This window comes from Zingiber officinale, chromosome 5B (assembly GCF_018446385.1).
Source record: "Zingiber officinale cultivar Zhangliang chromosome 5B, Zo_v1.1, whole genome shotgun sequence".
NCBI lineage: Eukaryota > Viridiplantae > Streptophyta > Magnoliopsida > Zingiberales > Zingiberaceae > Zingiber > Zingiber officinale.
In genome coordinates, this window is record NC_055995.1 from 128,574,052 (window position 1) to 128,599,318 (window position 25,267).

Consider the following 25,267-nt stretch of genomic DNA (forward strand, 5'->3'; position numbering starts at 1 on the left):
TGGTATACTGTTAGACTTGTTTTTGAAAAGTGGGGAACTATGTTCCAGAAGGTCCAACCGACATTCTGGGTTGACCGGACATATGCTGAAGACCTTGCCCCCGAGGAGTGAGGAACTGAGCTATGGATACCCGATCGACACTGGAACTGATTGGCTGCATGTTGTGTGTTTTGGCACTGAGAAGTGGGAAATTGAGCCCCGTATATCAAACCAGCTTTGAAGTCGACCGACTTTATACTGACAGTTATATTGTAGAAGTGGAGAGCTGAGCCCCGAAAGTTTGACTGGCTCTTGAGCTGACCGACTTTATGTTGAACACCTTAGTACTGTGAAGGAGGGAGTTGAGCCTCGTAAGTCTAACTGATCGATTATATACTGAGAGTTATATTGTAAAAATGAAGAGCCGATCCCTAATAAAAGTAACTCGTTCAACTATATAATCCTTGACTATCATTTCATAGTGATTTTAATTGTCATTCTGACTATCATATCATCTTAAACAACGATGCATGCCACAATCCATTTGGTTCATGGTATTTAACCGAAACATCAACCTACGAAAACGGCAAGGAATGGAAAACTAACTTACTGCCTTTTGGCTTTTTTTGCTTTTTCTTGTCATTTCGACAGGAATCGAGTTGAGTTGCGTGTTCGTGGTCCGTCTCTCTCCGTTCTTTTTCTTTTTACCATTGCCTTGTCGTCTTTAATTTCTTTCCCACTGGATTCATCTTTCTTTGGCATTTGTTAACCCACAGAATGGGATGCTAATTAATCGCTTTCCTACTGTTGACAACCAGATGCCGACTACTCGGTGCATCCACTGTTGACGAAGGTAAATGTGTTTGATTTCGACAACGAGCCTGGCACCATGGATATGGTCGTGGATTGGTCCACAAGCTTATCCACGGACAGTAGAGTTTGCGCAAACAGCGATGCTCTTGCGTTTCACCAAAAAATTAGAGAGTTTCTCTTGCGTTTCCATATCTGCTTCTAGAGAAGACGGGTCTCCTCGCTATTTCTTGCGTTTCTCCTTTAATTTTCTACCTCTCTCGCAAAACATTCCATTAGGCAAGTGTATATGGACTCATCATCATTCAATGAAAGCGGCGCCTAGGGTCAACGTACGTAGCCGTCGTGCCTTTAACATGCATTAATTAAGCCTTTATTTTGTTAGTCTCCAAGCCTTCCACTGATGCCTGATCTCTTTCATGCTTTGCTTTATCAGTGGACAAATGATTCAAGTGTTGACTATACAGTGACTTGAACCAAACGTGACTTTGTCCCCTTTTGCATTTTCCTCTGACTAATCACTTCAGAGATTTACAAAGCTGAGAGAGATTTCCTGACATAGATAAAAAAGGAGTGTTTTTTTTTTAGCTGAACGACAACGTGCTCGTAGGTCTGAACGAGATGCTTGGACCATTTGATTGCAATATCTGTTAATAATTATTATTAAATTATCCCATCTAGATTCTGATCTTATTTTTGACACAAACTGTATATATTTTAATCATTATACTAAAAATAGAATTGAAATCTAGATTGAATAACACAGTAATAGACACTAAGTTATGATCAAAATGTTTAATTTAATTTTAAATGCACAATCAAAGATTTTATACATTAAAATATATACACTAACCATCAATATATTAGCAAAAGTTTGTTAAGTAAATAATATATCATTGATGATACTTTCTGATGGTGGAGGAGAAAACGCGCTGAATTTGGGACGGCGTTGAGGTGACTTATATATTGATTGAGAGAAGATTTGGAAGAAGATGATGTTAAAAGATCCTAGAGCTAAGAGCTATGGACCTGTGCACATCACAGATAGAGCCAACGAGAATGTTAGAGCGAAAATTAGAGAAGGGATCCTGACGCAGACACTTCGATGCTTAAGTCAAAATAGTGGCCGAGCGAAATGGAGAAGATGATGAATGGTAGAACAATAGTATAAATACATGAGTGTGTGGATGCGTATGTATTTATGCGTGGAGATGACTCATTTTTATAATGTTTCTCATAACCTCCGTATTAATGAAACGACATAGAGTGTTTGGTGTCAGAGTATGTTGGGTGATGGAGTATGTATGATAGTCTTCCTATAGGCATAGGAAGGTTTTATTGTATGCATATGTCAGAGTAATGATATATTCTCTGATAGATTATTACGATTCTCTGATAATATTGTCTCCTAGAGAGAGTCCGACCTGCTCTGGACCGACTAACTGTAGACTAGGAGTCATGCTCATGTGGGGAACTGGTCCCATATGTCCGACTGACACTGGGGTCGGACAGATTTTATATTGAGGATTTGGAATCCGCTTGGACAATATGTCCGATCGGATTTTATATCGGGGGTTCATTTTGCACTTGGCCGCTTTACTTAAATATAGAATTTGGTCTAGTCCTGCGATGTGCTTAGCGTGTCCGATCAACTTTTTGATCCGATCGGCCAGAGCACTCGGCGGTGATATTGGACTTATTTCGGCATAACATTGATACAACATGAAAGTTGACCCCTTCTTGACTTTGACCACTATATCAACTAATTTTCTTGATATCAAACCCAACTTTAGAGGTCCACCATACGCGCCGCATCAATTGAAATTCAATGTCTAACTTTATTTAATCAATCCATTGAAGGTGTCCAAATCAACCTTTCAAGGTGAACCAGAGATATATAAGCCCTTGAACAGCTTTTATGCACTAAAAACTTTTCATGCACATTCATTATTATTGCACTGTATTAAGGTCAATGTCTAAAGGAATCTAAGCATTTAGACGAGGATTAAAAGGCTTTAACTCTTTAAGCACTTGATAATTTATCATCTTCTCTTGCACGTTCATTTATCTCATTTAGGAAGTGTTAATATGGATGCTTATTGCCCACATCAAAGGTTGCCAAAACAATTTGTGACCAAAGGTTACCAATGTAATTTTTGGAAAGAGACAAATCACACTCCTCCCATATGTATAAAAGGAAGAGAGTTTTCTCTTTTGAAATGAGCAAGACTCTCACTTTTATGATTTTCTCTCTTAATTTCACGAGTACAAGACTTTTCTCACGGGACATCACCACCGGATTCCGAGGACGTTTGGAGCAAGGAACTACGAAGAAGGCTCTCGTAGACTTCATCCTGATCCTGTGAGATTCCGGAACCCACGAGGTAATCTCGATCAAGAAATAACAAGAAGAGGTGAAAATCTTTTTTTGTGAAATAAATAAAGGCTAAGGTAAAAGCTTGTTAAGAGCTTATGGACAAACTATTGGTGTGCATTTGGTCAGTACCTTGAAGGTTTTACACTCAGCTTATAGAAGCTCATTCCATTGCCTCTTGTGAAGAGGTGGATTAATTAGTAGATTGTTGCAATGAGTGGAGTATCTTAAGCATGTTAAAAATCTTGATTACAAGTGAGATCTCTCTTTGAACCATATTAAAAAACTTGATTAGCATGTTATTTGCTTTTTATATTTATTGCTATTGCATTTTGAACACTCTAATCAACACACAAATGCACTTGCCACTAATCTTTAATTTGAGTTTTTGGTGTGCAAAAAATCGATAAAAAAACAAGCGTTATTTATTTACCCCTTTAGTTGAGTCATTTTGATTGTACAATTGATATTAGAGCCGCTTTAGATTTGAATGGAGTGAATTGCATTACATCTAAGATTTACAATTGGTATCAAAGTAAAGCTTCAAAAGGTTAAATTATCGTTTAAGGAGATGAAGTACTATGGAATCAAACAAAGGAACCAAGAACCCAAGCAAGGAATCACAACTTGAGAAAGTAAGATATGATGTTCAATATTGTACTGTGGAGATGAAGATGAGATATCATCATCTAACTCCTTAAATTGTGAAGGATCAATCTCTTCCACTAGTGAAGCATTGAAAGACAAAATTGATTACAATAATCTTTCATATTTCTTTCGATCAGTAAAAAAAAGTCAATTTCCAAATAAGCTACTAAATCCAAGTGCTAAAAAGTAGATTGCAGCATCTACTCTCCAATTTGTGAACAACAGGGGAATTCAACGCAAAAAGTTGTAACTTTTGACGTCGCTGTCTATGATCTTCCTCGCATTAGTTTTGGTCGCAGCTTCCAGTCGGTGAATGAAGGTAAACAAACAAAAAGACAGAGGAATGAATGGGATTAGGTTTACAAGAAAAACCTGATTATAAAACAAAAAGGGAAAATAAATGAATAGATGAACCCAGTTCAATCGATACTGAGAAAGAGAGGAGCTGTTTCTGAATCACTAGTTGCCGTCTTCACATCTTCGTGAATCACGGATAAGACGTGTTGTAGAGCTGTAGGCTTCTTCTCTGCTCCCATGGAATTAGTAAACAGAGGAGTTGTGGCATCAATTACGTCATCCGAAGCAGGAACAGAAATTGGAATGGTTGAAGATGAATTTGAATTAGGGTAATTGGTCAATTCTCTGGCTCTCTCTGCCTCCGCTATCCAATCCGTTCTGGTGAGTGCCAAGGCCATGAGAGCCGCGCACGAGGACTGCGCCGCGAGGAGCCCCAGCCACAGGCCCAGCAATCCCATCTTGCCGACGAAGCCAAGGAGCACGGCGACGGGCATCCCCACCAGGTAGAAAGAACTAAGGTTGATGTTAGCGCCAGTGGAGGGCCGCGCGCTCCCCCGAAGCACGCCGCAGCCCACCGTCTGTGGGCAGTTCCCGAGCTCGCAGAGCCCGGTGATGGGCAGCGCGAGCGCGGTGAGCTTCAGTGTCTCCGCGTCGCGGGTGAACAGCCGTCCCCACTGGTGCCGCATCGACGCCGTGAACGCGGTCGCCACGAGGCCGAGCGCGACCGCGCAGACGACACCTGCTGTGGCCGCAGCGCGGGCCTTGGAGGGCAGGTTTGCGCCGAGCACGTTGCCGACGCGCGTGGAGACGCCGAAGCTGAGCGCTGAGGGGAAGACGTAGACGAGGGAGGTGGTCTGGATTAGGATGCCCATGGAGGCGACGGCGGTACGGGGGTGCGCGAGGAGGCCGCTGAAGATGATCATGAACTCGTACCACCACCACTCGAGGCAGACGGACACGCACGAGGGAGCAGCGAGTCGGAGCAGTGCCGGCCACCCGCGGAGGCAGTCGGCGGAGGGGCCGCCGGGCCAGGTGTCCCGGCACACTCCGGAGCAGAGCAGGAAGAGCAACAGACAGGTGAGGAGGTTAAGGTCGGTCCAGATCATGGCAGCGGCCACGCCGGCGATGCCAAGTCGGAGGCGCACTGCCAGAAGGTAAGTCAGCGGGCCATGGAGCGCGGCGCAGAAGAAAGAGCAGTAGGTGACAGGGAGGGTGATGTTCTGCGCACGGAGGAAGACACGGAGCGGATGAAGGAAGGAGAGGAAGAGGAGGTCGGGGGCGGCGGCGGTGATGAAGACGTGCGCGGCGGAGGAGATTTGCTCGTCCTGGCCGCAGAAGAGCAAGACGGAGCGGGCGTTGAGCCACAGGAGGGAGATGGGAAGGGAGGCTGAAAGAAGAAGCAGCGTGGCCCGCTGCAGGGTGAGGCCGAGGAGTCTGTGGTGGTTGGCGCCGAAGGCCTGTGCGCAGATGGGGTCCATGCCCATCGCCAGCCCGGACAGCACGGAGTAGCCGGTGATGTTGGCGAACCCAATCGCCAACGAACCGGCGGCCAGCTCCAAATCGCCGAGGTACCCGAGGAAGAGCATCGAAATCATGGCGCGCGAGTAAAGCATGAGCCCCGTCACAGCGGCCGGCACCGATATCTTCCCGATGGCGCGCATCTCATCCGCTAACTAATCGACCAATTCAAACAACAGATTGGAGCAGAAATAGATCGACCACGTCAGAATGCGTGCATGTAAAATATATACATAACTATGCATTAATACAGTGCGTATGATTAACCTCAGAGAGAGTCGGATGGCGATGGAGGTCATCAGGAGCAGTGCTGTTCGAAATATGAGATTTGGTGAGAGAAGGGAAGGGGGGAGAAGAGGAGGGCGGAGCGGTATTGCACATCTCCTTCTCACTGTGCTAAGCTCGATCGGCTCTGCCAACAATGGAAGGTGATAATGGAGGTGGGGGGAGCCGTATGCTGAGGGCGTTTTGTTTCTTCTTCAAATTGGGAATGCGAGGGAGCAATGCACTTAAATAGGAGGAGCAGTGGGGGACACGCGTCCATTGTTAGACGGTCAATTGTACGACCAATCTTTGGAGAACCCGACTGGACCGATCCAGTCATTCTCCTTTTCCGGTCAAATTAGATCAGAGCATATTCGATACACAGGCAGGGACTGCCTGATGCTGATGGTCTAGCTCCCTCGTTCTCATCCAAAGAGAAACTAATCCTAATCCTGATGATGTCATGAATGAACCGAAATCAACGTCCGTGACTAAATCGTTGATGTTCAAATTGCTTTTGCATCGCTGCTGCTTTTGTTGAACATTTGACGGCCGACTTCACCTATCGTGTAAGATAGATATTGGTCATGACTACGGTGGTTGTGTGCCATCGCGGTCAGCCTTCTTTGTTTTGCCACACGCTTCAGAGGCTAACGCCGTCACTCCAAGTTCCAACTGCAGATTTTGTGAGTAGCACACGTTGGGATGAGTTGAAGAGTGGTCGACTTCCAAGCTTACTCACGTGTACCATCCATTTTGGGTCATTACAAAAGTGATCTTTCCTTTTAAAACAGACATGGAGGGTGCTATGTGGATTGAGAGGATAGAAGCTGGGAAGCAGTAATGGTGAATGTTGAACAATGGCAAGATGATGCTTGGCGTGCATACAGACACAACTCTTATCCTAACTAACTATTTGGCATGCAGTGCAAGGTTTGAATTAACGATGTGTCTTGTGTTGTCCAATACATTGGTAAGTCGATGGTTGTTGAGATTTTCGTGGTAGTATTTCGTTTGTGCCATCTTGCATTATGTATCTGGTGCCACTGTAGTTTGTATTGTTTTGCGTAGTGCAATTTGACACAGAAACATACAATTCTGACATTTTTTTTAATTTTAAAAATTTGGTAAAGTTGCACGTATATCCTTCCTTATACAGACATATACCACTACCACCTAATTAGGTGATTACCTGATTTATTGACTCTGTTTATACTAGTCACGGGATTATCTTGTTTGTCTCCGCGCGGCGGCCGCCGGGAGAGGGGAGAGGGGAGAGGGGAGAGGGGAGGGGGTAATTAATTCAAGGTGACAGATTTAATATAATGAGAAGAGATAAGTATATAACTTTTAAAGAAAAAAATTCTTTCTTTTATTCATTTATCTGTCGGTTATAAATTGAGTTCTATTATCTCTTTTCATATAATTTTAATTTAGGGATGAATTTTAAGAAATATCTAAAATGAACATAATCATTGGGTCTAAGTTAATTTTTAATATTTTTATAATAATAAGTTATATTTTTTTTACACCGTATTAAATACAAAAATATTTATTTAAAATGAAAGCCGCAAGAAAAAAAAATTCTTGCTATAATTTCATAGTCCGAATTCAAAATTTCATTTTGCGCTCTTAAATTTGAGACTTACATGTTGGAAACAGCTGAGACGGTTCGTCGGGTCAAGACCGAATCGGTTCGAAGGGTCAAGACAGAACCGCCTTTGGTGTTAAGGGTTTAAGTTTATGTATTTAATGACGAAGGAGGTGCGGGAACAGTTTGGTGCTGTCCCTCAATCACTGTTCCGGCGAGTTCAGGACGAATTGTCTTTCTAGTTAAGGTAAGGGCACTCTACTCCTCTTCATCGCCTGCTGCTTGATATTTTCCTCACTTCTTATTCTTCGCCTGGGCCGGATCCTGATCAGATCTGATCCGGCTACGTGAAGAAGGGTAGCTTCTCTTATTTCTGTTCTTCTGATTCTCTTTCTCTCTTTCTATTTGTTTCCAGATTGTTAGATCCTGGTTTTGGTTCGGGTGGAGAATTTTAGTGCTTAGATTGGGATTGCAACTTGCTTTATTGTTCTACATTTTCTGTATCTGTGGGTGCTGAGGTTGAATATGGACTGAGGTGGGTCTTCTCTTCTCTTCTCTTTTCCTCAATGCTGGTTCAGTTCATATTTGTATGTTCCGATCTCATGATGGCGTGGTTGGCTAGGAGATGTGGTAGAAGCGGCATCAGATTATAGGGCTCTGTTTTGGTGCGAGCCCTGCGGCAGTAGTATTAGGATAGTTCCTCCTTTTTCTACTTCTGCCTCGATATCGTGTTTTTGATGCCGGGTAGGGCTTTTGATGTTGGTTCCTCCTAGGTGCTTTGAGTGATGGGGAGAATTCAAGGGATGGCGAAATCAATTGGGTTAAGTAACATTGTGCTCAAGTCAAGTTTGGGTTAATTAATTTGAATCAAACTAATGGTTTTTTTTCCACGGGAAATTTAGTATTACATTTTATATTCCTACATATTTTCCCTTTTGCGGATATACTATTTTTTCTATATTTCTTTCAGATGCTTAAGTAAAAAGTTTCCTTTGGAATGGTTGACATTGAGCACTTCCTGGATGCTGCAGAGAAGTTTGAAATATATTTTCCTGGTAATGATTTTCTGATGCTTTATTGTTTATTACCTCGTGGATCCTCTTTTAACTTGCAGTTACTCAATGGTGATCAAAATTCAGATTCTATATGCTAAAACGGCCACATATTTTTAGGATTTCTTGCTAAATTGGTTTTATGTACCAAAGGCCACTATTGCAGTGACCTCTTGGTTTCAATACGTTTTTATTTCAATATATAGAAATGGGTAATCTCATTAGTTAATATTATCTCTGTTCTTTCTTATTTAGTCATACAGGAAACGTCTATTTTGTTTGACAGTGAGGTTGAAATTGCTAGACACAGAAGTTAGTTATGGTGTTTTTGTGAAGAAAAAAAATTAATATCAAACAATGAGATACTAAACTCTTGAGTTGTTTGTTTTATAACAGTATTTCTACCATTATTCAGTTGAATGTACCAACTGGAAAGACATGTTACGAGGGTACAATACTCAAATCTGAACTAGTACTCGAGTTAATTAAGCTTTCATTTGATCTATGCATGGCACCTGTGATTCTTATTCATAATCATATGAAATGACATGATCCTTCAATACATAACCTACAGAAAAGTACTGAAGACTTCAGTTTACATTTCAAGTCAATGAGAGTCTGTTTTGTAATTTATCTCTAATAATAGAAGCTTTGACTTTGATTATTTCCTCCATGAATTTTTGTATTTTTCTCCAATTGGTTCAACATACATTATAAACTTGATCAGGACTTGCAATTTAATTTGATTGGTTCATACTTCACCAAATGAAGTCACATCTACCAGGCCAATAAAAGCACACAATAATATTAACTTCAAATCCAGTTTCACTATTTGTTGCATCATGTATTAAATGCTGTCAATTTACCTACGGTTACTGTATTCTACTTTTTCACATATATATTATAATATTTCATATTGATTTGCTTGACTTCTAACATGACTTATAAGTCAATTCTTTTAGCAAATTTTACCTTCTTAAGTTTTCAAAACTGCTTGGTAGTAACCTAAGCTTGAAGGAGTAAGGAAGTCATGGCTAATATATGGTCACTCATTTTCCTTCCCAGGTTGGAGTTGTTAGATTTGGTACATGATATTTTGGTGTAATCTGATTGGTCCATCAATGGCTCAAATTAGGTTTTTTATTTTATTTTTAATATGACTCTCTGAATATTGATGGCTTGGCTATACCTTTCCTTAATTACAATAACCAAACCTTATCCCACTCAGCTATATAGATTCTTCTATGCCATTGGATTCTATCCCCTACTACATCATCATTTATACTTAAATAAATTTTATCTTATTCTATTGTTGCTAACCAAGTCTTTTTTAGTCTTTTTCCTCGTTTGATGTGCATATTTGTCATAATTTCACATTTCCTGGAGCATTTATTGGCCGTATAAATACATGTTCGTACTATTTTAAACGTGTCTCTCGGAGTTTTCTCTCAATAGATACAACTCCGACTTTCTCTCTGCTCTCATTTTTTATTATGTTCATTCTCGTATATTCACACATACACCTTAACATCCTCATCTTTGCAATTTTCATTTTCTGCTCATGTGCTCGAGTCATTGCCCAACATCTAGCATCATATAACATAGCATGTCTAACCGTCGTTTTGTAGAACTTCCCTTTAAGTTTTAGATATAACGATTATATAAAACACCCGACGCCCTCCTCTATTTCAACTAAGACATCTCTCTCAATTCCTCCATTGTTTTATAAGAATGATACTAAATACTTAAATCTTCTAGTTTCAGATAATTCATCATCTTTTATCTAAACAATTGTCTCATTATGTCTAATATTGCTAAACTTAAATTCCATATATTCTCTCTTTACTTTACTAAATCTAAAACTTTTCAATTCTAGTGTTTCCCGCCAAAATTCTAGTTTAGCATTTACTCTTTTATGCGTCTTATCTACCAAAATAATATCATCTGCAGACGACATGCACCACGATATGTGTCTAGTGAGTTCATCTATGATTAGTGTAAAAAGATAGGAATTTAAAGTTGATCCTTGATGTAACTCTATCTTTATTGGAAATGCTTTAGTTAATCCGCCTAAAATTTTCACTCTAGTCGTTACATCCTCATACATATTCTTAATTAGTTTAATATATGCTACGGTAACACTTCTCTTTTCTAGAATTCCCCATATAATTTCTCTCTATCATCTTTTTTAAAGTAATACCATGTGTAGATTTTGTTTTTGCTCCCGATACTTTTCAATTAGTTGTCTAGAAGATGTATAACTTCCTTCCAAGCATGAACCCAAATTGATTTTCAGTCACCGTGATCTCCTTCCTTGATACATCTCCCTTGTTCTTATATAAAGGAACTAGAGTACCTATCCTCGATTGATCAATTTTTTTTTTCATTTACAATATCATGCTAAATAATTTTATAAATCATTCAATACTTTGTTTTCCTAGGTACTTCCATACCTTTATCAGAATATCATCTAGTCCAACGACTTTTCCATTTTGTATTCGACTTAAAACATAATCTAAGTTTGAATTCTACAATAAAAATTTAAATTTTTATACTTATTTGACTTACTTTAATTACCTAAATTAAGTTGGTAATTAAAACTTTCATTAAAAAGTTGATAAAAATACTTCTTCCACCGCTCTTTTATTTCTCATTCATTTACTAGTATCCTATTGCATTTATCTTTAATACATTTTGTTTGGATAAGATCTCTTGTCATTCTCTCTCACTTTAGCTATTCTATAAATGTCTCTTTCTTCTTCTTTTGTATCTAATTTTCAATATAACCGTTCAAAAGTTTCATTCTTTGCTTTATTTATAGCTTTCTTAGTCTCTTGTTTTTGGCTATTGTATATTTTTTAAACTTTTCCTCGTTCTTACTAATATATAATTCCGTACAGGTTGTCCGTTTTCCCTTTACTTTCTCTTGTACTTTCTCATTTCACCATCAAAATTTCTTACTTGGTGGAGCATACCCCTTTGACTCACCGAATACACTTTTGGCTACTATTTTCAACTTTGATAATATCTTATCTCATGTTGTATTAGAGTCACTGTATAGTTCACCTAATATTTGTTTTCCTACCTTCTCCAATATGTTTTGTTTTCCATCCTTTAATTTCCACCACTTAATTCTAGGAGTCATGTATATTTTTCGTCTATTGATATTATGATCGAGGCGAATATCCAATACTACTAACCTATGTTGGGTTAAGCTTTGTATGACCTTGCAATCTTAACAAATCTTTCTATGCCTCTTTCTAACCATAAGAAAGTCAATTTAGGATTTATTATTCACACTTTTAAATGTGACCAAGTGTTCTTCTCTTTTCTTAAAAAACGTATTAGCTAGTATAAGGTCATATGTTATTGTAAAATCCAATATAGTTTTCCTTCTTCATTTCTTGTTCCAAACACATAACCCCCATGCACCCTCTCATATTCCTTTTTTTCACTCCAACATTTCCATTTAGATTGTCTCGTATTAAAATCATTTTATTTGACGAAATGTTTTGTAATACTTTTTCTAGATCGTCCCAAAACCTTAATTTGGTATCTTTATCTAATCTTACTTAGGTGTATATATATGCTAATTATGTTCACAGTTTCGTTCGCCATTACTATCTTGAGAGCTATAATTCTATCTCCTTTTCTAACTACTCCTACAACTTTATCCTTTAACGAACTATTACAACAATACCCATTCCATTTCTGGTTTTAATCTTTTCTATGTACCATAACTTAAAACTTGAGTTCTCTATTAATTTTGCCTTCTTGCCTACCCATGTTGCCTCTTGTGCACACAATATACTCATTCTTCTTCTAATCATCATATCTGATACTTTTATTGTTTTACAGTAAGGGTTGTATGTTTCATGTTCCAAATCTTAGACTATTAATTTTCCTATAATATTTGTTTTTATCCAACCTATGGTGTGAAAACTCTTGCCTATTTAATACTACACCCAAGTTCTCATGGAGAGGTAGCGGTCGTTGCCGATACATTACAGTTGGACCATGCAACGCAAACTTTTGCATATTCAACACCATCCGAGTTCTAGAGATGTAGCGGTCCTTGTCGAGAATTACAATCAGCCTTGCAACACGTTCCTTCCGGGTAACAATTTAGTATTAGCACAATAGTTTAATAGATTCATTCATTCAACATTTATCTTAGTTTAATGTTGACTAACAACCTAACGCAACCCTCCTCCTTTATCCGGGCTTAGGACTAGCCATGAGGCGGAGTATACCTATCCACAATTACATGAGTAAATAATTATAGATTTCTACATATTAATCATTGAATAGTATATCATCTATTGAATATATTTGTGTGATATTTGATTAAAGAACAAGCATTTATTATTATTATTATTATTATTATTATTATTATTATTATTATTATATCAAGGCATTGAATTGGGAAGATCAAATCAAGAGGTTGAGTTGTGTCACTTTAAAACAATATCGTGTTATTGACTTCTGTTTAACCTCATAAAATTGTTTACATTGCCTGCTCTCAAATGTTGATCATGTTCGGAAAATGGTTAAGAGGTGATTCACGTGAGTTTGTACATTAAAATAAATATTTTGTCCGGACTCTTAAGCCTACTACTTCTAAAGCCATATCCAAATCTTATTGGCCAATTGAGACTCTGAACTGTTAGGACACTTCGGAGTTAGAGGAGGGAGTGAATAGCTTCTGGCACTTTATCGATGATGATGTGCAACGGATGAACTCGATGCAAAGCTCCCCAATGCTAACAAGATGAATTTACTTAGTATCCACCTCAAGAAGAGGTGACTAATCCAAGAATCCGGCTCTCATGCACACTCTCCACTTTGAAACACTCATTTTCGGAAACAATCCGGAGGTGGAGAAGCCTTGTACAAGCTCACACACAAAGAAATACAAGAAGAGGAAAATACAAACTAATACAAAATGAAATCTTACAAGATTACAATCATGAAATCCTAGCTTGCTTCTTCTTCTTGTTTGGGAACACCTCTTGACCTTGGAAGTGTAGCAACATTTGTCTCCAAGAAGCTTCAAGAATTGGCGGTGATGACCTTTGAGCTTGGTGAAGAGAGTGGGAGAGGAGATCTCGAGAGAGCATGTGAAACAGTGCACTTGAACGCCTTTTATCGGGTTGATAACGGCTAGTTTTTCAAGCTTAATCGACTACCATAATCGATCAAGCCTTCCTAATCGATTACCGTAATCAATTAGGAAGCTTTCTGTTCTCGCGAGAACAAGCCGTAAGCAATTAAGCTTCCCTGCTTAATCGCTTGCCAAACTCTACATTCGCGAAATCCATGCTTAATCGATTGTCGTAATCGATTAAGCATCTGTAATCGATTGTCCTAATCGATTACGAATCTCTCTGTGCACTCGCGAACATTGCTTAATCGATTCCCTTAATCGATTAACCTTCGGTAATCGACTAACCTAGTCGCTTACCAAACCCTAACTTCCAATCCGAAGTCTAGGGTTCCTTTACCCAACCTCTGGTCAATAGGATAGGACTCCTCGTTGCCTAACATCTAGTCAACCTTGATCTATTGGGACTTCTTCACCAAGTATCCGGTCAATCCTTTGACCCACTTGGACTTTTCTCCTTGTGCCAATTATCCGGTCAATCTTTGACCGATTTGGACTTCCAATCACCAGGTGTCCGGTCACCTGGATTTCCACATGTCTGGCTTCACTCACCAGTACTTTTCAAACTGCTTAGCTTTACTCATTAGGGCTTTCACCTAGCTTCACTCACCACGATTTTCCTTCTGCCTAGCTTCACTCACCATAACATCTAATCTGCCTAGCTTCACTCACTAGGACTTTCACATTTACCTTGCTTCACTCACTAGGGCTTTTCACACCAAGTGTTCGGTCAACCCACTTGGATTTTCTTCTTCTGCCAACCTTCCTGTTGGACTTGCCCTTACTTGACTTCCAGGTAGGACTTCCCTATCAAGCATCCGGTCAGCCTACTTGTCTCTTCTTCACATCAAACAAACCTTGATTAGAGGGGAATTGCACCAACAATTTCCTCAAATGAACAATTGCACTTGCAATCTGTTGGGGTTGCAAGGTTGCAAACATAGTACCACATTGAAAACACATGGGAAAGATCATGGGTTTATAAGAGAAAGATATCTCCATTGGCATTAGGCCTTTTGGGTAGAGCCCAAGAACAAAACCATGAGGGTTTAGGCCCAAAGTGGACAATATCATGTCATTGTGGAGATATCTAAATTCTTTTCGATCCTACAGTTGGTATCAGAGCCCGGACTGTCAGAAGGTTTAACCACCGACTGTGCACAAGAGCTATGGTCTGATTGAGCCATGTGAGTACAATATTGACCTCGAACAAAGAAAGTGGGGGCTCCTATGTTCAGATCAAGAGTACCAGACACCAGGCAGGAAGTCCTAGTAGGTCGGGTGGACCGAGGGGCAGGAAGACCTGGTGGGTCGAGGATCGGACATGGGAAGCCTGTGGTCTTTTGTTTGGCGGGGGATTGTTGGGGTTGCAAGGTTGCAAACATCGTCCCACATTAAAAACACATGAGAAAGATCATGAGTTTATAAGAGAAAGATATCTCCATTGGCATGAGGTCTTTTGGGTAGAGCCCAAGAATAAAACCATGAGGGTTTAGGCCCAAAGTGGACAATATCATGTCATTGTGGAGATATCTAAATTCTTTTCGATCCTACACTATCTCCATACGTTGTCAAACATCAAAACTTAAACATCACGACACAAGCTTGAGCCAACTCAAGCTTAGTCAAATTGGTCAACCTTGACTTAGGGAAATTGCACCAACATGTGTAGAATATTCTTGCTTCCTAATATATATTTATTTTCCTATTTTAATTGTTCCTTTTTTTAAGGAGATTTGATAAGTTCTCTTTCCTTATTTTCTAGATGTGGTGTTATATATAACTAAGGCTGTACAATATAATTTTTGTGAGTTAATACAATTTTCATTTCCAACAGAATGGAAGATATTTTCTTCAACATATAAAAGTCTATTTTATTTTTCATATTAAGTGGTATTATCCCAGCAACACATAGCCATGCCATGCCAGTATGAGCATACTTGTAATTTAAGTCTAACCCATTTTTTTTTTTATGTTGCCTATATTAAGTTATACGTACATCTCCATTGGAAATTTTGGGTACACGAATTGGCTCATAAACATTCTAGTAGGTTTCTGAAAATTGTCCACCGACCATTGAATTTAAGTGCTCAAGTAAAACTTCATTAGGTTCATTTTTGATATTTCGTTAGTAGGTTCAATGTGAATTATACCTAAACTATGATACATAAATCTTGAATACATGAAAATTATAATAAATTTGTACTTTGGTTGGTCATTTTAATAGCATCACCATGATCGCCTGCGATAATCAACATATCATTAAAGACAAAATTACAATTGTTAGAGTTAATAAGAGATATTCTTGTATATTTATATTTAAATGCTATCTTGATCTGTGATTGAAGATGAGGGGATTGACTTGACCAACCCAACATATAGATAGAAAATACAAATATTAACAATTCAAATATATACATAGATGTCAAGTTGAAGATGATGATCGGTCATTTGTCCAACAAACTCTTAGAAAATAGATTATATTTGATGGTTGTGAAATAAATCCCAGGCCACACAGCCAAGTTACCCATATATTCAAATCATCTCGCTTAACAAGCCAAGAATAGGAGAACCATTAAGCTAGGAAGGATCTCCATCACAACTGATTTATACCAATCAGGCAAGAGGAACAATTTTTCTTGTTGGAATTTTAAACAACATTTTGTAGCATTTGCAACTTGGGACTTTTTAAAATTCAGATGATAAACTTGTCATAGCTATAAAGACTGAATTAAGATAAAGAGGCGCACAATTCAGGGGCCAAATTGAGATTTTGAAACTTGAGAGGTCAACCAGATTAGATGGACTATTTTTTAATGAATATGTCTTGTGGTCCAAAGCAATTCTTTCTATGTAACAGACTCCTTTGTGAAACCAAATTCAATAAATTGTGATTAAAGATTTTTGTTGTATGTGATGATGGTGTCTAGAGATCCATTCAATTTATCAGTCAAGGTTCTCCAATTTAAGTGGCATCTAACTTTCTCTTTTAAAAAAGAACAGATATGTGTTCAATTGGAGGATTTCCACTACTCCGTAGTGTTTTTTCATGGGCATAGTTTGTAGTTTATTGTCATTGATAAATAGGCCTGTTTCAACTTTCAATTTCAGTGTGTAGTAACGGTGCAGCGATGTGAGGTATGGGATTTTCTTTCCATTACAAATAGCCCTAAGCTTCGGTACTTGTATGAAAATATTTTCCATAGTCATGAAATCTGGAGATGATAAATATAGCCATTTTGAGATCTTTTGGGAATATCATATAGAGGTTATCTAGTTGATGAAGGTTTTGGATAGGTTGTTTTAAAGTAGGAAATATAAAAGCATTATTTTCGCCACTTATCAATTTTTATAGATGGTTTTGAGAGCCTTTAGTAGAAAGAGTAGTGATGTAGGGACTCTCAGATCTGCAAAGAGAAGAGAGAAACAGGAAATGTGTCTTCCAGGTTTGCACTATGAGGATCAAGTCAAATACAAATATGAGACAAGGCGTAAGTGGAAAAAGTTTAGGGGGAATTGCATAGCTAACTCAATTGAATGTGGGGCTATTTCTAGTCAATGGGAAGAACCTGGGTGACTGGCCAATTTGATAAGTAGGTCGGTGTCTTGTTCTTGTTGAGATCCAAAATTATCCATTTTTTGAACTCAAATCTCTGGCCATAATATCAGAGCATTTCTCAAACCAAATATATTATTGGTTTGAGAAAAAAGTTAGTGTTATTCTTCTAATATAGGGTTCCAATGGCTTAGGTATTTCAAGAGCAGTATTATTCTAGACCTGAGATTTTCTGTTTTGTTAGTGTTCAGAAACATAGTCCCTAAAGCATTTCTTTGATTTTCTACATATATAACCAATTCTACTGATTGTCTGATGTAGTAGGTATGCTAGATGAGAAACAAGAAGTCTTTTTTTTCTTCTTTTTCTGTATATCTTAATGTATGCATTTTTAATTCCAGAGTAACAATTGTGATGAGGTGCAATGCTTGTTGGAGAGAATTGGAAGGTCGAGCTGTATCAACCACTTGTGGTCATCTCTTCTGTATCCACTTCTAATTTCAAACTGGCAGTCAATTTTAGTGATTGAAATACAGTTTCCAACATAAATGTGCAACATCATTTTCCTTAACTTATGAATAAGGCAATGAAGATGCAAACAAGTTAGTAAGCAATGACGCTGCCTGTCCAATTTGTGATCAAGTACTCTCTAAAAGGTGTGACACTTTATTCAACACCAGTTCCTTTTATTTTTTATTTTTTACTTTTAACTATTCTGCTTTAGAGGAGGGAACAAATTTTGTGTTTATGAGATTCATCTTCACTCTTTTTTCTGTGTGCTTGTTCTTGGACTTTTTCTTGCTATTATGATTAACCATCTGCTTTTTCACCAGTCTTATGAGGCCGGTTGATATAAATCCTAGTGATGAATGGATCAATGTAAGATATGCTTGATTAATTGCTTGAACGTGCAATGTCCGTCTTTGCTACAGTTTACACCAGGTTTTTCTTCTTTTGCAGATGTCAATGGCTGGAGTTGCTCCACAAATACGTATCCCATTGCCTTCACTGATAATGTCATTGATTGACTCCCAAAACTCCCCGCTAGTGTGGAATATATAAATTTCTCATTTTCATGAAGTCATTAAAGTTGCACTAGTTCTAACACTTGTAAATTTCTCATTTTCATAATGCTTTTGCATGTTCATGCATGATAGATTCTGAGGGTGCTCTCCTGTCTGATGATTGTTTTAATAGAGCCTGGCAAATGGGTGGCAATGATGTCTTAAACTTCTTTGTCAAAACACAACTGTTTCATCTTTCTTCCTTGACTTCAAAATAATCAGTCATGAAGAGTGCATACAGGAGTGTGATGTTTTACATTGGACAAAAGGAACTTGAAATGAACTTTAAGATGAACAAGATAGTTGCACAGTGCCGGCAGAAATGTGAGGTTATGCAAGAAAAGTTTACTGAAAAACTGGAACAAGTACACACTGCATATCAAAAAATAGCTAAAAGGTGCCAAATGATGGAACAGGAGATAGAGAACTTATCAAAGGATAAGAAGGAATTGCAAGAAAAATATGCAGAAAAATCCAGGTTGATTCCATTTTTTTTTTGCCCATTTAATTGGCCATATCCTATGATTTCCCTTCAGTGTTACACTTGGTTATGGATGGCTCAAGTTCTAACATACTTATTCCAAAATCAGGCAGAAGAGAAAGCTCGATGAGATGTATGATCAAATAAGAACTGAGTATGATTCTATGAAACGTTCATCAATTCAACCAGCCAACAAATTTTTTGCTAGAACTGAGCCAGAGTTGTTCTCAGGTACGGCTAATATAATGGATTTTGGTTAGTAAGGGTAGCACTTTAAATTTGTTTTATTGCTTTCCCCCCAAAAACTTTAGTATTAGGTTTGAACTCATTTTGTGCAAGTTAAATAGTTTAGACATAGTTTATTATAACATCAAGCGGAGAGCTAATGAACCTTTTTAAGCTCTCTCGAAAAGTACCAGATGATTTATTTGTCGCAGATTGACTGGTTTTTACTCCTGAAACTCCAGGAAGGAGAGAGGAGATGTGGCCATCGACAAAGAACACTAATTTGGAAGCCTTTGAACTTTCCGGTGGCTCACCAGCAAAAACAACAGCTGGTCCTGTTGAGTCTGGAACAAGAAGGCAGATACGTCCTCCTTTTGGATCTGGTATAAGCAACCCCGCAGCAACTCTGCGCAACCTCATAATTTCACCTATGAAGAGGCCCCAACTTTCCCGCAATCATGCTCGGTTATTCACATGAAGCTTGTACTCCCCTGGCATGTTTTGAGATGGCATTTTCCCCTAACAGGGCCTTTTATCAGGCACTTTCTGTTGATATATTTTTTTCTTAAAAACAAAAGATATAGATAGTGATATAGTAGGATGAGCAACGTGAATACTTGATCTTCTTTATAGACATCTGAAAACTTTATGCCATTGATTAACCAGATATTCAACGTCTTAGCGTGGTTAGGACACTAGCCTCCATTGTCCAGACAACTCAGAGTTGTCCCTTCTCTTTATATACATTGTTCGACTCTATTTGGATCTCAGTGTTTAAACCAGTGTTGAGAAAACCGGACCAGACCGGCTGGTCCGACCGGTTGAACTGCGAACCGGCCCTTGTTCCGGTCCGGTCCACCATTAAAGCCGAAAAACACCATTAAAGCCGAAAAACACAAAAAAACCGGTTAAAACCGGTTAAAATCGTTCGAAATCGGTTAAAATCGTAAGTTTAATCAGGATTAAAACATGATATATATATATATAGTATTGATATTATACGCGCCCTCTTTTGCGCTCCTGTGCGCGTCAAAGCCAGGTGGATATATATATAACGGTTGAATCACCGGTTCGACTGGTCAAACCTTAAAAACCTCGACCCGATCATCGCACCGGTTCAGTGACCAGTCCGATTTTCAAAACATTGGTTTAAACAGGGGAAGTTCATATTTTGATTACGAAAAGAAACATTGGTTATTTTCCTGGCTTACTAAAATAGAAGTATGAGAAGATGTCAAAAGTCCTGATACTTTTAAAAAATATATATATTGCATAAATAATAAATTATAAAAATATTAAAAAGTAATATAAATTTTACCAGATAGGCGAGCTAACAGTTTTAATTAAATTGGTGCGAGTAAATTTGAAATTATGTTGTCCATCAAGGACACACCTACAAAGTTGTAATTGGTTATGATAAATCAATCCGCGAGAATCAAAGTTCCGTGTCCTCACTTTTGTGATTCTGCAAGGTTTAAATAAATAGCAACGCCTTAACCAAAACACAGATTTTTTTTGTTTTCCTTTAGAACACGCACACACATGGGCATAAGATCCTATCAAACTCTTACAATATACATTCCTGAAAAGATTGCTCTCCTATAGCTCCAATAATTACTTTAAAATCATTCTCATTTCTTTGGATTCTCACAAAGGTGGACCAGTTAGTCATGTCCTTGTTGGCTGTAAATTATGGTCTGACTTCATTCTTTAACACCAAAACTAGATACGCTAAGATGCTTGGATCACTTGTGATCTGAGATGAGATGGATCATTTTGTAGATTCCTATCACATTATGTTTGTGCATCTCAACAACTAGAGCATTATTGGAGCAACGACCCCCACACTCTCCGGAATAAAGGGGATAAATCACAAGGGACATTTACCCTAACACAATAACTTTTTATATGGGAGAGGTTAAACACCTAACCCTGTACATGGAGAGACTAGACACCTAACGAAATTTTTACATCTATTGAGAATTGATCCTAAAATCTATTAAAATAACCACTCATATAGGTATTAACTACGTCAATGTCAATATGTGAGGGCAACAAATAGAGCATTATTGAACCTTAATTTATATGGCAAATAGCAGAGGAAGTCCAATTTAGAGCATGTGGATAGAAACCAAGACGTAAGGTGGAGAGTACATAGTACGCATGTATCTTTTTCAACAGCCCAGTTGCTGTATTATTGGATCATGCTTTATAGGCGTTTTCATGTGCCCCTTGAGATGCATCCAAGATCATTTATTTTGCATCTAGCTGAAAAAAAAAATTGAGTCAGATCCGAGATTGCAGGGGTTAGCTGCATTATATTGGGTAAGGGCAAGTTGTGATTTTAAAAATGTACTTTATATTTTGCTTCATCATGTTAGGTTGGGTCTGGTAGAAAGTTTCATGGATGATTTGGTGATAGAAAGTATTACAAAAATAACAGTCCATAAATAAAGGTAGAACCCCAGTGCAATTTGCTGTTTAATTTAGCTTCAATTTAAAGTAGCTGGAAGTTCTTCGAGCCACTTTGTACTCCAACAATCTTGGAGAAAATTCTTGCATGATCTAAGAAACTGAGAGCAATAATTCAGATATAAAACTGCCATATCAATAATTTCTTCTCCAGTAATTCAGCTATGAACTACATTGAGTTGCTGACACGACAGGCAATGCATGGGATATGATGCCTAGCAAAAATGGAAAAAAAAAACATTGATAATTGAGTAAATTAGCTGTTGTAGAGCAACTTCCAAATCACCATAATGCATTTTCTTAATAAATAAACTATTGAGCCAGATGGAGATGGAGAAAGAGAGTACTCTCCTAGCTATATATCAACACATTAAAGTGTAGGCCATTCTAAAATTAGAAAAGAAGATTACTTCTTAAAAAGTCGAGTGCTTAGCTTCTGCTTCAAGGTTGGCTCTTCTTTCTTGCTTTCTTTGATTTGAAGTAGCTGACAAGACTTGTCGTTCTTTCTCTTTTATGATTGTTTTGTTGTCTAAATTTGGCTCTTGTAGAGGAAGAACAAATTTCTCTTCATGGAAGCATTGGCATCTCCATTCTATTCAGATATGGTAAGGACCAAGCAGTTTGGTACATGGCAATTCCGATTCCTCTAATTCCATCAGGAAGCTGAATGAGTGCAAAATTGCTTCTTTTTGGTGGAATCGGCAGGGAATGGATCACAGCTTCCTCGAACAGTGGGAGTTGACCTCATTGGCTCATGAGTTCAACGCAGAAGAGCATTTAGGAGTCGCACTTCGACACGACTTGGAACGATGCCCCTCTTCGGAAAGCCACAGCTCCTATGCGTCAGTCAGACCACCCAAGAAGATAGCCAAAACCAACAGCTGGAGTTCTTGCACCACTACTGAGCTCAACTCTGTTCCGCCGACGGATGCATCGGCATCAGGGCCAAAGATCCTATCTTTTGGCAATCCGGACTGTGCCTTCCGCGGCGGTCGTGTTTCCAAGCCCAAAGAAGAGATGGATGTGCCGGTTGCCAGGGGACCAAAGAGAGGAAGAACAACTTCTCATAACCAGGAGCACATCATAGCTGAGAGGAAGAGAAGGGAGAAGCTCAGCCAGCGGTTCATCGCCCTATCCGCCATTGTTCCAGGCCTAAAGAAGGTACGACGACAACAATTTGGTCTTGGGTTTGCACAAAACCTGCATCTTTGCTAATATCTCTCAAACTTGTTTGATGCAAAAGAAGGACAAGGCATCCGTTCTTGGGGACGGCATCAAGTACCTGAAGCAGCTCCAGGAGAAGGTGCAGTCCTTGGAGGACCAAATTGCGAAGAGGAATGTCGAGTCCGCAGTGCTTGTGAGGAATTCTCAGCTGTCTAGCGACGACGATAGCTCATCCTGCGACGAGAATTGCAATGAGGGCCATGGCGAGTCCCTTCCGGAGATTGAAGCCAGGGTTTGTGATAAGTCCGTTTTGATCAAGATTCACTGCGAGAACAAGAAAGGAGCGTTGGTGAGAGTGATATCAGAGATCGAGAAGCTCCGCCTCTCGGTGATGAGCACGAGTGGGATGACCTTCACCGGAGCTTCTCTCGACATCACTGTAATGACTCAGGCAAGATCCTCAACTGCTGCTCCTCCTTTCGCTTTCATATTTGGTTTTATGACTAGCTGCAAATAACAAAAAAATCTCGTTGCGGATTTTCCGCAGATGGAAGAGGAATTCTGCATCACAGCCAAGGATTTGGTGAAGAAGTTGAACTCGGCTTTCAGGCAATTCTTGTGAGGAAGTGAATAAGCATCTAGCTATCTGGCGACAAGGATTGGTATTCCCTAAATTCCCCCCAAACCCACCATTTTCACTGGTTTTTGCTGCATGTTTTTGCCCCTATTGTCTTAGTCTTCAGATTAAGCTACTTCCTCCTCTCTTAATTTTCTTTTTGCATGGTTAAGCTACTGATCATGTTTTTTAGAAGAAGAGAAGAATGGAGTATTCATTTGTCTTCTTTTAATAGTATTTTTGAGGACGTCAATTGAGTTTTCTTAACCTTTCTTATCTTCCCCTCCTTAAAGCCTCTCTCTGGTTCAAATTAAGTCAATGAAGCTTGACTTGCAGAGACAAATGGTGGCCTTCAGAAGACTGTAATGATCCTTCTTTAGGGCCAAATGAATAATTCTCAATTGTATCGTTTTTTTTGGTAACTGCAATCATCTTGCGAACACTTGAAGTTTGTGAGAAACATTAGACAAGAAGTTTCAGAAATCAGTTTCTTTGTATGTTGCTGATTTCCTTAATTTTTATCAGAATTACTATTAGCATTCCTTGTTACTAGATGTAATTTCTTATTTCAAAAAATTAAATTAATTAAATGATATTGAGGTTACTAAAGCTATTTAAAAGTTTATTTATTTAATAATCTATTAAACCAAGTTACACATCATGTTACAAAATAATAATTTGTCGTGCTTATAGGTCACAATAGATACGATTGATTTCGTGTGTGATATTTAGTGTGGCTTCGTTGGCCTAAGAATTTTAAAAAATATATTTAAAGTGTTAGTATATGTATTTATGTATCAAGACACTTTTTATATATTTTGTGAATAATTATTTAATAAAGGTAAAAATTTATCATTAATTATTTATTTTTCTATACGTATATGATTAATGATAAAGTCCTACAGATTAATTAGTATATTAATTTGAAAACAGTCCTTGATTGGATAGATATCTAGAGGGAATATGGATATCTAGATCAACACTGAGTATGACTAGGTCGAGATAGATCGAGGAATGGATATCCAAGTTGTACTTGGGGGTGCCATAAGTTTAGAGGTATACTGGACATGACCTGTTCAAGAGGAGACCACATATTAAACATCATTGGTTATTCCTCTTATGAACGAGTGTAACTGATCTTTTGACTTGAGACATTCATTTATTTTATGCGTAGAGTTATGTGCTTTGACGTCGTTAAAAGCAGTCTTTAATCTAATTGTGATTAATACGATAGTTGAGTGTATGACAAAGCGTAGAGAGAATAGTATTGAGTTAATAGAGGATTCATCGCTCTCTTAGATTAGGAGTTAACATCCTGACTACTTGATAGAGATATTAGTGACTCGAAATCCATGGCCATGGGAGGAATGATTTATCATTCAAGAGGAGTCTATTATATCTTGGAAATCAAGTAAAACAATTAATTTGGTAATGATGCATAATGTACCGAATTAATTGGGATGTAGGCTTAGATGAAGAGATTGAATTACACAGTAATCGGTTTATGGTGGTTTACAGTTTATGGTTGATATTAATTTTATCGCGTTGGATGGCTAAAAATTGTTGTTAAACGGTTACCTTAGTCTGTGTATGGATTTACACTGCCTTCGTGTATAAAACCTAGAGGATCGCACGCATAGCACATAGACATTAACAATGGTATCAAAAGCTAGTCGAAATCAAGATAAAATATGGATTTATTTGATACAAAGAAGAGAGAATTCAAATAGCCATAATCATGATGATTAATGGAGAATTCGAAGAGTCATCATAATGATAATTAATAGAGAAGTTGAAGAGTCATCATAATAAAGCTCATAAATGAAGAATTTATGGAGACTATAACTCTTCATCTTCCTAATTAATGAAGATCATAAATGATGAATTTATTGAGAACTTAACTCTTTGTATTCCTTGGAGGCTATAATAAGTAGTCATCCTCGAAAAAATTTAAGAACAGAATTCCTTCTCTCTATTTCTCCTTTGTCAACT

General features: G+C 38.3%; 3 protein-coding genes across 5 annotated transcripts; 2 read left to right on the plus strand and 1 right to left on the minus strand.

Annotated features, from left to right (window-relative positions):
• Window positions 1–3,946: 3,946 nt before the first annotated feature.
• LOC121987863 (protein DETOXIFICATION 48-like) lies at window positions 3,947–6,284 on the minus strand. Its single transcript, XM_042541576.1, has 2 exons — window positions 5,894–6,284; window positions 3,947–5,781 (listed from the first exon to the last, which is right to left on the minus strand). Exons 1-2 carry the CDS (start codon window positions 6,005–6,007, stop codon window positions 4,231–4,233), a joined length of 1,665 nt encoding a protein of 554 aa, XP_042397510.1. The 5' UTR covers window positions 6,008–6,284; the 3' UTR covers window positions 3,947–4,230.
• A 1,282-nt stretch (window positions 6,285–7,566) lies between these two features.
• On the plus strand, window positions 7,567–19,610 carry LOC121985959 (E3 ubiquitin-protein ligase CCNB1IP1 homolog). Of its 2 annotated transcripts, XM_042539702.1 has the most exons (10): window positions 7,567–7,728; window positions 7,897–8,016; window positions 8,452–8,536; window positions 17,655–17,737; window positions 17,837–17,909; window positions 18,087–18,132; window positions 18,214–18,244; window positions 18,540–18,795; window positions 18,908–19,029; window positions 19,266–19,610. In XM_042539702.1, the coding sequence occupies exons 4-10, from the start codon at window positions 17,668–17,670 to the stop codon at window positions 19,499–19,501; spliced, it is 834 nt and encodes a 277-aa protein (XP_042395636.1). In that variant the 5' UTR covers window positions 7,567–7,728; window positions 7,897–8,016; window positions 8,452–8,536; window positions 17,655–17,667; the 3' UTR covers window positions 19,502–19,610. The 2 variants fall into 2 exon arrangements, with proteins under 2 accessions (XP_042395636.1, XP_042395637.1); XM_042539703.1 differs by lacking the exons at window positions 7,567–7,728; window positions 7,897–8,016 and adding an exon at window positions 8,182–8,301.
• Window positions 19,611–21,649: 2,039 nt separating this feature from the next.
• On the plus strand, window positions 21,650–23,691 carry LOC121985961 (transcription factor bHLH25-like). 2 transcript variants are annotated; one of them, XM_042539704.1, is made up of 4 exons: window positions 21,650–21,941; window positions 22,044–22,100; window positions 22,201–22,656; window positions 22,739–23,691. In XM_042539704.1, the coding sequence occupies exons 2-4, from the start codon at window positions 22,065–22,067 to the stop codon at window positions 23,174–23,176; spliced, it is 930 nt and encodes a 309-aa protein (XP_042395638.1). In that variant the 5' UTR covers window positions 21,650–21,941; window positions 22,044–22,064; the 3' UTR covers window positions 23,177–23,691. The 2 variants fall into 2 exon arrangements, with proteins under 2 accessions (XP_042395638.1, XP_042395639.1); XM_042539705.1 differs by lacking the exon at window positions 21,650–21,941 and having other exon boundaries at window positions 22,009–22,100.
• The last annotated feature ends 1,576 nt before the right edge of the window (window positions 23,692–25,267 follow it).